At 38.9% G+C, this 14,825-nt stretch overlaps 1 protein-coding gene across 6 annotated transcripts in view; it reads right to left on the reverse strand.

Annotated features, from left to right (window-relative positions):
* Window positions 1-313: 313 nt before the first annotated feature.
* The window catches only part of LOC128694212 (uncharacterized), a 233,316-nt gene continuing 218,804 nt past the window's right edge, over window positions 314-14,825 (reverse strand). For all 6 annotated transcript variants that reach the window (XR_011393130.1, XM_070093792.1, XM_070093790.1 and 3 more), the window contains exons 6-7: window positions 14,200-14,391; window positions 314-1,401 (exon numbers count right to left, since the gene is read on the reverse strand). Coding sequence is in view for 5 of the 6 variants with exons in the window: in XM_070093792.1 (XP_069949893.1) it covers window positions 1,392-1,401; window positions 14,200-14,391 (202 nt within the window). In the remaining variant the exon portion in view is untranslated. The remainder of the gene's footprint in view (window positions 1,402-14,199; window positions 14,392-14,825) is intronic.

Consider the following 14,825-nt stretch of genomic DNA (forward strand, 5'->3'; position numbering starts at 1 on the left):
ATAATAGGCCAAACGGTTTCTGTGATATAACGATTGTTATATGTCACCCCTAAATGCTTCGCTATCTGCCAGCACGTCTGCAGTTTCAAAGTCTCTAACTTATCCAAAGTCAATTCATTAACCAGTTGCTGTATGTGAACTTCCATTGGGAAGATATAGTCGGGATATCTCCCGGACAGGCCGCCACTTGTTACGTTTTGAGTCTTTCTTTTCAGAGAGGAGACCCGTTAGTAACAACAGGTGAAGATCCACTTAGGTCTTCTTACTCTTTTTAAATACACATATATAAATATAAGGCAAAAAAGTTCTATAATGATTTATCTGGTTTTATTCAGTATAATACTAAGCTTATAGAGTCACTTAGTAATTTAAATAGTTGATAAAATTTAGGTATACCTTTTCTTATATATTCATATGTACACAATCACTGTAGTTTCATAAGCAATGTCAAGAACAATGAAACACTAGATAGGGTGCCTTTACCACCTCCTCAGTCAATTATATAGACTACAGCTAGAACTGGTTAAAGACTATGGTTGGAGAACACAGATGTGGTGTATTGCTTCACTAAATGGCTGACAGCACAGACGCAACCCGTCAAATATTCCCAGACTGAAGTAATCCAAGCAACCTTGGTTGAACCTAAGAATCCTGGTTCAAAGGTTCTCCTGAGACTTGCAACAAGAGAATAAGGGAGCTCCATGGCCTGGTGCTTTCTCTACCAGAGGTGAGAATGAACTGCTATGAGTAAAACTCCCTTGCTTGACGTCACCTCGGAATGAGTGAGTTTGTGAAGCATAAGCGACCACAAGGCAAGTCAACATATAAACACAAAACATCCTACAAAATAAATCAATAATTCATGGCCAGATAATATTATAAAACTAGGAGTCTCTATTTTAGCTATGAATAAAGGTACCAGTAATATAATACTAAGTGAAAAAGCCGTAATTATACATTAATCAATTGACCCTTCTTCAATTATGCACAAAGGGCGTAACAGCACCTAGCTCCCTTGTGGGCACCTAGCTCCCTTGTGGGCACCTAGTTCCCTTGTGGGCACCTAGCTGCCTTGCAGTGCTCCCCTGTCTTTATATTGACTGGCTCCTCCTCCTTAGTTCCCCACTACTACCACTACTACTACTACTACTACTACTACTACTACTACTACTACTACTACTACTACTACTACTACCACTACTACCACCACCACCACTACCTCTTCCTGCCTATATATAGCCGTTGTGCTCCACTTCTGGTTAGTGTGACTATGTAAATGGTCCAAGTCGGACCGAAACATCGTCGTAAGCTTCTCTCTTCTATGTGCGGGTTATTTGTGTATCGTTCCAGTCACGGTATTGTGCCTTTTTTTGTTATCCAGGTTTTGCTAATCACCAAATTCTGAAAAATAATATTACTGTTACTTTTCAATACAGAAGGTATAGAACAAAGTAATAATAATAATAATAATAATAATAATAATAATAATAATAATAATAATAATAATGGTAGTAGGATGGTATACAACAATCACCCAGGGTGATACCGTTAGGCCAAATGCTTGTGAAATGGAAACCTGTAACTGTTTTACACAATGACAGGCTTACTGGTCTCTTTTCTTTCTGTCTCACAAACACGCAAGCAAACAGGTACATCTTGCTACTTCTGCTTACACAAAGGCCACACTACATATACATGTACACATACATAGCAGGGCACTGCTTATATGGCAGGTTAGGTTACTGGTTACCACCATCAAGTGAAAATTGCAGTAAAGCATATCTTTTTCACTTATAAATGCATATAAATACACCTGCCATCCTACTTACGACCTGCTTGACATATGACCACTCATACTTACGACCGTACTGTTTACAGCTTAGCTTAAGTTATTTTGTACTTTTCTGTTCATGCATACGAATATTTTCGTATGTTTTCATGCATACGAATATTTTGTATGCAAATAAACAACTGTTTGTGTTGTTGTTGGACTTGCGTTCATTTCAACATACAGTGGACCTCCAGATTTTGTAATTAACCCGTAAACGGTCCAAACGTATATATACGTTCACTACCGTACTGCCCCAACTTTTTTGAGAAAAAAATATTGTTGTTTTCTAATAGGAAAAAAGAGCATATGGTACCCAGGCATCCCCAATTATTTTAATATGGGGCACAGTGAGTGCTCACACCCATTCTCTCATGTCTAGGTGACTCAGGCTTATCGTGGCAATGTTAAATGTATGACACATAAAACGTATATACGTTTGGGGCACAAGCGGTAAAAACGTAAATAGACGTTTGGACCGTTTACGGGTTAATCCATTCCAGAGAGAGTGACTAAACCCGAATCTGACGAATTCCGAATTAATTTTCAACATAAGAAATAATGGAAATCCAATTAATCCATTCCCGACACCCAATAGTATTAAAAAAAAAAAATAATTTTTTTTACATGAAATATACATTTCTCTACACAGAAAACAATGAGACATGCAAAATAAAACATTACTAAAATGACACTTACTTTTACTGAAGATTTATTAATGAGTGATGAGACGGGAGGAGGGGAGAGGATGGAGGTGTATTATTGTTTGGAAGGGGAATCCCCTTCCATACAATAGTACACCTCAGGTACCAAGTCCTTTTCCGGGGTTACTCCCCTTCTTTGTTTTTTAATGCCTCTAGGACCAGTTTGAGAATCTCTGGACCTCTGTCACTCAAAAAAGTGTTCCAGAGATGTCTGTTTTTGGCATTTCTTTAAAGCTTCCCTAAAACTGTACACAACACTGTCATTGTACATGTTGCCAACACAGTCTGCAACAGCTGTGTCATTGTGATGTTCATTCATAAATGTTTGCACCTTTGTCCACATTGTACAAATGTCCTTAATCTTTGAAGAAGGCACCTTCCTCCATCTCTCTTCCTCCTCCTCTGAAGCAATTTCCTGAGCTATGGTCTGTTGTTGTTGCAGATGAAGGTCTTGCAGCTCTCCTCGTCCTCCACCAACTCTTCCACATCCTCCAAACTCACATCCAACCCCATGGACTTCCCCAATGCCATAATAGATTCCACAACTGGCATAGGCTCCTCAGGGTTAGCCCCAAACCCTTCAAAATCCCTCTCTTGTACAGATTGTGGCCACAATTTTCTCCAAGCAGAGTTCAAAGTCCTGGAAGTCACTCCTTCCCAAGCCTTATGCAATTGAGGATACTGAATTGATCTTTCCAGAACTCTCTTAGGGTCAATTCAGTGTCTGATGTCACTTCAAAGCACTTTTGAAACACTGCTTTGGTGTACAGTTTTTTTAAATTTTAAATGACCTGCTGGTCCATGGGCTGGAGGAGAGGAGTGGTATTAGGGGGGCAAGAACTTCACTTTGATGAAACAAAACTCCTGCACCATTTGCTCTTCCAAGTCTGGAGGATGAGCAGGAGCAATGTCCATTACCATGAGGCACTTGATTTCCAACTTATTTTCCAGGACGCATTTTTTCACACTGGGCCCAAACACGTCACGGAACCAATCAAAGAAAATTTCCCTCGTGACCCATACCCTACTGTTTGTCTTCCACATCACACATAATTTACTCCTGATGACACTGTTTTTCTTGAACACTCTGGGATTTTCAGAGTGATACACCAGTAAAGGCTTCACTTTGAAATCCCCACTAGCATTACTACAAAACATGGAGTTAGCCTGTCTTTCATATGCCTGTGTCCTGGGAATGCCTTTTCCTCCTGAGTAATGTAAGTCCTCTTTGGCATTTTCTTCCAAAAGAAGCCTGTTTCATCGCAAGTGAACACTTGTTGGGGTTTGAATTTTTCAGAGTCTATGTACCCCTTCAATTCCTGAACATATTTTTCAGCCACTTTTTTTTGTCAGAACTGGCAGCCTCACCTTGGCTTATCACACAGTGTATGCCACTATGATTCTTAAATCTCTCAAATCATCCTTTGCTGGCCTTAAATTCACCAATATCAGCACTAGTTCAAGGCATTTTCTTTACGAGATTATCGTGCAACTGCCTTGCCTTTTCACATTATTTACTGCATAACACTGTCTCCTGATAATTGTTTCTCGTTGATCCACACCAACAACAAAGTCTCCACATCTTCCAGTATTTGTAATCTGTTTTGTAAGCATATTTGCAGCTTTCACAACAACAGCTTCCTTGATTTCCTTTTTCTTGGCCAGAATAGAAGAGATGGTTGTATGGAGTTTGTTATACAGCCTGGCCAGCGTGTCACACACTCCACTTTCATATTTTGCAATGATCTCTTTCTTGAATTCTATAGTGTTTCTCACCCTCTTTACCAAACGGCTGGCATTAAAAGCTTTCTTTGGGCTCATGGTGGCTTATCTAGCAGTTACAAGCACTAAAAAGAATGGAATAATACAAAATGTATCATATGAATGAGTGGGATCGTCCTCACTGGCTGGTAAACAATGGCACACTGGCTGTACATGGAGTGTCTGGGCTGCTCAGGCCATGCGAACACATTCTGGATGAGTGACTCGTACCAAGTTCAGTGACGTTCACAGAGCCAATATTTTGCCGAAAAAACATTACTTATTCCGAATATTATGTATTCCAATGACGACGTAATCCAGGGGTCCAGTGCGTGTCTGGGTGGTCGGAACCAAGCTCGGTCATAAGTTGGATGGTAGGTGTACCTGATAACGTTTTTACACAAACAAATATTAAATTTGCAATAGAACCAGGTATTAAAAAAAGGAAAAAAAAAATTAAATACATGTACGGAACACTCAATACTCACCTTAAAATATTCGTAGTGTTAATGTAGAGTGAGAGGTGAGTAGCATTTATTGCAGGAAGTCAGGTGTGGCAGTTAGCCCGGTTACCACATTTATATGAAATATATGACATTTAAAACTCCCCAGAGTGATATTTTTTTTTTTAACAAACCCGCTGTATCCCACCAAGGCAAGGTAACCTAAAAAGAAAAACAAAAGTTTCTCTTTTTAAATTTAATGACGTATACAGAAGAAGGGGTTACTAGCCCCTTTCTCCTGGCATTTTAGTCACCTCTTACGACACGCATGCCTTACGGAGGAAGAATTCTGTTCCACTTCTCCATGGAGATAAGAGTAAATAAAGAACAAGAACTATTAATTAAACAGAAGAAAATCCCGGTGTGTGTGTATATAAGCGACTATTGGCAGAAAGGTGGGATAGTGCAAAGATGAGTAATGGGGGGGTTGAAGAGGGTTGGAATAGTTTTAAAAATGCAGTATTAGAATGTGGGGCAGAAGTTTGTGGTTATAGGAGGGTGGGGGCAGGTGGAAAGAGGAGTGATTGGTGGAATGATGAAGTAAAGGGTGTGATAAAAGAGAAAAAGGTAGCTTATGAGAGGTTTTTACAAAGCAGAAGTGTTATAAGAAGAGCAGAATATATGGAGAGTAAAAGAAAGGTAAAGAGAGTGGTGAGAGAGTGCAAAAGGAGAGCAGATGATAGAGTGGGAGAGGCACTGTCAAGAAATTTTAATGAAAATAAGAAAAAATTTTGGAGTGAGTTAAACAAGTTAAGAAAGCCTAGGGAAAATATGGATTTGTCAGTTAAAAACAGAGTAGGGGAGTTAGTAGATGGGGAGATGGAGGTATTAGGTAGATGGCGAGAATATTTTGAGGAACTTTTAAATGTTAAGGAAGAAACAGAGGCAGTAATTTCATGCACTGGTCAGGGAGGTATACCATCTTTTAGGAGTGAAGAAGAGCAGAATGTAAGTGTGGGGGAGGTACGTGAGGCATTACGTAAAATGAAAGGGGGTAAAGCAGCTGGTACTGATGGGATCATGACAGAAATGTTAAAAGCAGGGGGGGATATAGTGTTGGAGTGGTTGGTACTTTTGTTTAATAAATGTATGAAAGAGGGTAAGGTACCTAGGGATTGGCGGAGAGCATGTATAGTCCCTTTATATAAAGGGAAAGGGGACAAAAGAGACTGTAAAAATTATAGAGGAATAAGCTTACTGAGTATACCAGGAAAAGTGTACGGTAGGGTTATAATTGAAAGAATTAGAGGTAAGACAGAATGTAGGATTGCGGATGAGCAAGGAGGTTTCAGAGTGGGTAGGGGATGTGTAGATCAAGTGTTTACATTGAAGCATATATGTGAACAGTATGTAGATAAAGGTAGGGAAGTTTTTATTGCATTTATGGATTTAGAAAAGGCATATGATAGAGTGGATAGAGGAGCAATGTGGCAGATGTTGCAAGTATATGGAATAGGTGGTAAGTTATTAAATGCTGTAAAGAGTTTTTATGAAGATAGTGAGGCTCAGGTTAGGGTGTGTAGAAGAGAGGGAGACTATTTCCCGGTAAAAGTAGGTCTTAGACAGGGATGTGTAATGTCACCATGGTTGTTTAATATATTTATATATGGGGTTGTTAAGGAAGTAAATGCTAGGGTGTTTGGGAGAGGGGTGGGATTAAATTATGGGGAATCAAATTCAAAATGGGAATTGACACAGTTACTTTTTGCTGATGATACTGTGCTTATGGGAGATTCTAAAGAAAAATTGCAAAGGTTAGTGGATGAGTTTGGGAATGTGTGTAAAGGTAGAAAGTTGAAAGTGAACATAGAAAAGAGTAAGGTGATGAGGGTGTCAAATGATTTAGATAAAGAAAAATTGGATATCAAATTGGGGAGGAGGAGTATGGAAGAAGTGAATGTTTTCAGATACTTGGGAGTTGACGTGTCGGCGGATGGATTTATGAAGGATGAGGTTAATCATAGAATTGATGAGGGAAAAAAAGGTGAGTGGTGCGTTGAGGTATATGTGGAGTCAAAAAACGTTATCTATGGAGGCAAAGAAGGGAATGTATGAAAGTATAGTAGTACCAACACTCTTATATGGGTGTGAAGCTTGGGTGGTAAATGCAGCAGCGAGGAGACGGTTGGAGGCAGTGGAGATGTCCTGTTTAAGGGCAATGTGTGGTGTAAATATTATGCAGAAAATTCGGAGTGTGGAAATTAGGAGAAGGTGTGCAGTTAATAAAAGTATTAGTCAGAGGGCAGAAGAGGGGTTGTTGAGGAGGTTTGGTCATTTAGAGAGAATGGATCAAAGTAGAATGACATGGAAAGCATATAAATCTATAGGGGAAGGAAGGCGGGGTAGGGGTCGTCCTCGAAAGGGTTGGAGAGAGGGGGTAAAGGAGGTTTTGTGGGTAAGGGGCTTGGACTTCCAGCAAGCGTGCGTGAGCGTGTTAGATAGGAGTGAATGGAGACGAATGGTACTTGGGACCTGACGATCTGTTGGAGTGTGAGCAGGGTAATATTTAGTGAAGGGATTCAGGGAAACCGGTTATTTTCATATAGTCGGACTTGAGTCCTGGAAATGGGAAGTACAATGCCTGCACTTTAAAGGAGGGGTTTGGGATATTGGCAGTTTGGAGGGATATGTTGTGTATCTTTATATGTGTATGCTTCTAGACTGTTGTATTCTGAGCACCTCTGCAAAAGCAGTGATAATGTGCGAGTGTGGTGAAAGTGTTGAATGATGATGAAAGTATTTTCTTTTTGGGGATTTTCTTTCTTTTTTGGGTCACCCTGCCTTGGTGGGATACGGCCGATGTGTTGAAAGAAAGATATATATATATATATATATTCTTTCAACACACCGGCCGTATCCCACCAAGACAGGGTGGCCCAAAAGAAAAAACCAAAGTTTCTCCTTTCAAATTTAGTAATATATACAGGAGAAAGGGTTACTAGCCCCTTGCTCCCGGCATTTTAGTCGCCTCTTACAACACGCATGGCCTACGGAGGAAGAATTCTGTTCCACTTCCCCATGGAGATAAGAGGAAATAAACAAGAACAAGAACTAGAAAGAAAATAGAAGAAAACCCAGAGGGGTATGTATATATATGCTTGTACATGTATGTGTAGTGTGACCTGAGTGTAAGTAGAAGTAGCAAGACGTACCTGAAATTTTGCATGTTCATGAGACAGAAAAAAGGACACCAGCAATCCTACCATCATGTAAAACAATTACAGGCTTTCGTTTTACACTCACTTGGCAGGACGGTAGTACCTCCCTGGGCGGTTGCTGTCTACCAACCTACTACCTACTACCTATCACTCCGCCTCGGTGGGATACGGCCGGTGTGTTGAAAGAAAGAAAGATATATATATATATATATATATATATATATATACAGTGGACCCCCGGTTAACGAACTTTTTTCATTCCAGTAGTATGCTCAGGTGCCAGTACTGACCGAATTTTTTCCCATAAAGAATATTGTGAAGTAGATTAGTCCATTTCAGACCCCCAAACATACACGTACAAACGCACTTACATAAATACACTTACATAATTGGTCGCATTTGGAGGTGATCGTTAAGCGGGGGTCCACTGTATATGTATATATATATGTATATATATATATATATATATATATATATATATATATATATATATATATATATATATATATATATATATATATATATACATGTATATAATTATATATATATATATATATATATATATATATATATATATATATATATATATATATATATATATATATATATATATATATATATATATATATATATATATATATTTATATATATATATGTCGTGCCGAATATGTAAAACTGGTCAATTAGCAAGAACTCATTTAAAATTAAGTCCTTTCTAAAATTTTCTCTTATACGTTTAAAGATATATTTTTTTCATTAATGTTGATGTAAAAATTTATAATTTTTGCACCTTATTATAACAAGAACAATTTATTTTAGCCTAACCCAACTAAATATATTTTAGATTTGTTTACAATAATTTAATACTAAACAAACACAGTGAAACATATTTTTTTCGCTAGGTTCAGAATGATTTTGGCGAAATTATTGCATACACAAATTTTCACTTGTCCTATATGGCAAGATGAGCGTTGCTATTTAAGCCAAGATCGCAAGTTCTGCCTATTCGGGTAAAGGAGGTTTTGTGGGCAAGGGGCTTGGACTTCCAGCAAGCGTGCGTGAGCGTGTTAGATAGGAGTGAATGGAGACGAATGGTACTTGGGACCTGACGATCTGTTGGAGTGTGAGCAGGGTAATATTTAGTGAAGGGATTCAGGGAAACCGGTTATTTTCATATAGTCGGACTTGAGTCCTGGAAAGGGGAAGTACAATGCCTGCACTTTAAAGGAGGGGTTTGGGATATTGGCAGTTTGGAGGGATATGTTGTGTATCTTTATACGTATATGCTTCTAAACTGTTGTATTCTGAGCACCTCTGTAAAAGCAGTGATAATGTGCGAGTGTGGTGAAAGTGTTGAATGATGATGAAAGTATTTTCTTTTTGGGGATTTTCTTTCTTTTTTGGGTCACCCTGCCTCGGTGGGAGATGGCCGACTTGTTGATAAAAATATATATATATATATATATATATATATATATATATATATATATATATATATATATATATATATATATATATATATATATATATATATATATATATATATGAATGTACATGCAAGTGTAGTGTGACCTAAGTGTAAGTATAAGTGGCAATATATACCTGTGTGGAGTGACATCTGAACTGTAGTACATGTCCGTCATCACAAATCCGGCAATCAGTTATGTATTCGGTTCCTTCAGTTATTCAGCACTAATTTTGGCTAGCATAATTTCAAATTTCCAGGGTCGTCACACCAACCTGCTGGTACTGTTTGGTTTACCTGGAGAGAGTTCCGGGGGTCAACGCCCCCGCGGCCCGATCTGTGACCAGGCCTCCTTGTGGATCAGAGCCTGATCAACCAGGCTGTTACTGCTGGCTGCATGCAAACCAACGTACGAGCCACAGCCCGGCTGGTCAGGAACCGACTTTAGGTGCTTGTCCATTGCCAGCTTGAAGACTGCCAGGGAGCTGTTGGTAATCCCCCTTATGTATACTGGGAGGCAGTTGAACAGTCTCGGGCCCCTGACACTTATTGTATGGTCTCTTAATGTGCTAGTGACACCCCTGCTTTTCATTGGGGGGATGTTGCATCGTCTGCCAAATCTTTTGCTTTCGTAGTGAGTGATTTTCATGTGCAAGTTCGGTACTAGTCCCTCTAGGATTTTCCAGGTGGCACTACTTGCTGCATAAGTCGCTCCAATTTCTTTTTCTCCATTTGTTGTTATAAGCTGCTCATTTTTAGCCCTAGCCTTAGTTCCAACGAATAAAAGAAGTGTTTCTCATTGTGTAAAGCACCTACACAGTACACTGTCCATAAAATATAAGGCGGCTTTGAAGCCACTGTCAGTTGCCATGAGTTCAGCCTCGTGATGCAGGGGAATATGCTTTATTATTACACTAATATCAGCACTACAGCTTATTTACCTATCACAACTGATCTATTATGACATAACAAACAATATAAATAACAAAAACATTGTAAAACACTAGAATGAATAATATTTGGCATAATACCGAGTGGATCGACGGAGGTATGAAGAGGATATGGTATATAAATACCATTCTCCTATTCCTGTCTTGGGGGCTTACATTAGAGAAAACAGAGTATAGCACAGGGCTAACTGTGATATACACTCATACTGCACCATAAACCTGAAACAAAAAACAGTAACAGTAAATCTTCTATTTTTTTGTGAATAAAAATTCCAAATGATAAGCAAGAGTAATATAAGAGGGGCCTGTAGCCATGACTAATGAACAGAGAAAATGTTATTTTAGTGCCAGGAATGTCTACATTGTTTATTCTGGACCCTATTTTGAAATAGGCATCTGTTGAAATTTGTGTGAAATCGGCCAAATTGCCAATTTCTGGCCACTTTATTGGGTAGTTGAAATAAGTGAATGGGTGGTTTCTTGTACTCATAGCATCCTTGTACTCATAGCATGTATAGAGAACCTAGGATAACCCAGAAAAGTCAGACAAAGTGACTTATTTCCAGTACCTGGCTTGGACTTGCCATATATGATTTTTGGTAAATATTTTTTTTCTCGGTTGTTTGTTGGGCTATCTCATTGAAACTTGGGCAATGTATGATGGAAAGATGCTTCTTAATGTACAACAAAAATAAAAAAGACGGACGATAAATAAGGGAGTTCACTTCTCAGCCATTAGCCGCCTCTTTGCAGTATATTTTCGTATGGTTATGGTTGTATTCTCATTTTTTTGGACTCATTTGATAGAATGGAAGATATATTACAGAAATAGACATGATTTTGATTGCTTTCATGATGAAAAGTACCTTGAAATTGAGCTCAAAGTAGCGAAAATGTTTGATTTTTGCAGATGTTCAATGAACTGTGTAAGTCAAGTTGGTTAATTTTATTAAGTGTATTCTAACTTAACCACTCTGTAATCTGGCAAACTCAGTAATCCAGCACACTACAGGTCCCAATGATGCCGGATTTGTGATGGAGGACCTGTATTGGCATGCCTCTGGAAAGGCACTGATAGAGTGAATGCTAGTGAAAGTATTTCTTGTTGTCAGGTCACCTTACCTTGGTGGGAAATGGCCAGTGGGTGGGTGCATGTGTGTACTCACCTATATGTGGTTGCAGGGGTCAAGTCACACCTCCTGTGTGTGTGTGTGTGTGTGTGTGTGTGTGTGTGTGTGTGTGTGTGTGTGTGTGTGTGTGTGTGTGTGTGTGTGTGTGTGTGTGTACTCATCAATTTGTGGTTGCAGGTTGCATGCACATGTGCACACAAGTGCATGCATGTGTGTGTGTGCATGCATATGCCCATCAAAACCACTGCAAGAATACACATCATTCCTTACAACAACTGTAATCAAATAGTATACATGAGTTACACATCGAGAAACCTCCACACAGAGATTTCTGAACACCAATACACCAGACCAGGTGCCACAATAATGCCTGTGTTTCACAGAGAAACTACAACAACCTACTTGGTCAATTACACTGGCATTCAACTCATTAACAAAGAAAACACAAAGAAACCCAGGATCCTAAAATCAGCCCTCTCAGCATATCAAGCAATTTCAAACACAATGTTTGACATATAAACCTTCGACGAGTTCTGAGCTGTTCTACTCCCAGAGCCCGGCCTTGAGCCAGTCTCTACAACATAGTGGCTTCATAACTAACCACAGGACACCTGAATGTGCCAAATGTTGCATAAACCCTTTTGCCTGGTACAGTAATAACACTTAAGAGTTTGAGACAATCGAAGAGGGCATTCACAGGTTATAAATCAAGTTTGGTTTCGGCTTCTTGTTGGGAAACTTAAAAATTAGTTCCTCACATAGCAACAGAATGGAATGCTGCAGAAGGCCTACTGACCCTTGCCAGACATGTCCTTATCAAATTTAACTCTGCTCACCCATACATCTGGCTAACCATTCTTAAAACCCTTTGACTGTTTTGGTTGTATATACACGCGTAAATTCTAGTGGCTTCAAATCAAGCGGGAGAAAGTTGGTAGGCCCACATGTGAGAGAATAGGTCTGTGTGGTCAGTGTGCACCACATAAAAAAATACTGCAGCACGCAGTGCGTATTGAGAAAAAAAAACTCTGACCGTTTTTTTGGATTAGAACGGCGACTTTGAGGTGTGTTTTTGTATAGTCTTTATTGTTGTATTCTCATTTTCATGGTCTCACGTGATAAAATGGAAAACATTACAGAAAGAGAGATAATTTTGATTACTTTCACGATGAAAACGACCTTGAAATTGAGCTCACAGTAGCGGAAATGTTCAATTTTTACCAATGTTCAGGAGTAAGCAAATCACACCACACGTCCAATACACTTCAACTGGGGAGTCTAATATTCTTTTACTAGTGCACTGATATTATTTATACCATTTTTACAATAATGCAGTAGTCTCCATAACATTAATTTTGTATTTTTTTGTATGAATAAAAAATCAAAATAGAAAGCAATAGTAATATAAGAGGGGCCTAGAGATGTGACTAATGAACAGAGGATATGTTATTTTAGTGCCAAGAATGTCTACATTGTTTATTCTGGACCCTATTTTGAAATTGGCATCTTTTTTAATTTGCATGAAATTGGCCAAATTGCCAATTTCTGACCACTTTATTAGGCAGTTAAAATTGGTAAATGGGTGGTTTCTTGTACTCAATAGATAGAAAAAATGGAGTTCTAAAGAAATAGCTATGAGTTTTGTCAACTGGAATAATGGAATTGGCCAAAAACAGGGCTAAAAGTCGGCAAAATCGCTGATGCATATATGTCGTAGAGACCGCAGAGGCTAACTTGTGGCCCGGTGGCCTGGTGGCTAAAGCTCCCGCTTCACACACGGAGGGCCCGGGTTCGATTCCCGGTGGGTGGAAACATTTCGACACGTTTCTTTACACCTGTTGTCCTGTTCACCTAGCAGCAAATAGGTACCTGGGTGTTAGTCGACTGGTGTGGGTCGCATCCTGGGGGACAAGATTAAGGACCCCAATGGAAATAAGTTAGACAGTCCTCGATGACGCACTGACTTTCTTGGGTTATCCTGGGTGGCTAACCCTCCGGGGTTAAAAATCCGAACGAAATCTTATCTTATCTTAACTTCGCGGGAGCGTAATTCCGTTAGTTTTCGACCAAATTTCATACTTTTGGTGTCATTACCATCAGGAAAAGATTCTCTATCATTTCACAAGAAAAAATAATTTATTTTTTTCCAAAAATTTATCGACATAGAATGACAGTTTCAGAAAGGGGCCTGCAACAGTCAAAGGGTTAAAGGCTACCCAAGGTGCAAGCTTCAAAGCACCTCATCTAATTCAGATTTCAAATTCAGATATTTATTTCTTTTTATGCAGTACAAAAATAATGTAATTTACATGCAAAAAAAAAAAAAAAAAAAAAGTGTTAGGCACAAAAGAAATCCACTAATATTGCGATGCATTTCAAGCAAACTATTCCTAAAGCTAAAAGACTAAAGAATTAGACAAAGACTATACAGTATGCTTTTCTGATATGAAAAGTCCGTTGCTTGGGCAAAACATTGTGAATGAAGGAAGGTTTTTTACACTGTATTGACATCTTGTCTCCATAATGTAGGTATTTAGCATTATTTCTCCACACCATTAACACAGCTATCAGAGGTACTTAAATGGTTGATAACCGACACACCTGGACAACAAAGCCGGTGCCTGGCAAAACATCTCCAGAAAGTTGCTGGAAAATCTCAATTATCAACCTGACAGTTTCCTTAACCACTTAAAAGCTTACACTTTGAGGGTAGAGTTGAGTTTTTCCTTAATAAGGGTGGACAGGTGGTCCTCGTCGTGCATGGTGAGGGACACGTTGGTGTAGATCATGAGACCTTCCTTCAGCTGGATACTGTGCTGATGCAGGCCATTGATCATGTCTTGGATGCCAACTTCTGTCAGTGTGCTGGACACACACTTGATAAACTCGTACCTGTTCAAGTACACAAGCCTATAGTTACTGTTGTACATCATTACATACCTGTACACCTACCATCCGACTTACGACCGTGTTTTTAATGCCAAATTCCTGGGAAATAAACAACTATTTGTGTTGTACACAGTGTTTATCCTAAACCTTACAGTATAAAATACAGTACTAACAGCATAAAAAGTAAAGTAAAACATGAAATACCAAAATAAAACAATAAAATAAAGTCATTACAAAAATGTTTTGTTGATATTCAGTAGTAAAGTTCGACTTACGACCATTTCGACTTACGACCGGTTTCTCGGACCCGAACTCGGTCGTAAGTCGGATGGTAGGTGTAGTTATTATTGTACACCCTTATACACACCTGTAGTTACTGTTGTACACCCTTATACACACCTGTAATTACTGTTGTACACCCTTATACACATCTCTAG

Source organism: Cherax quadricarinatus, chromosome 43, assembly GCF_038502225.1.
Source record: "Cherax quadricarinatus isolate ZL_2023a chromosome 43, ASM3850222v1, whole genome shotgun sequence".
In the NCBI taxonomy this organism is placed as follows: domain Eukaryota; kingdom Metazoa; phylum Arthropoda; class Malacostraca; order Decapoda; family Parastacidae; genus Cherax; species Cherax quadricarinatus.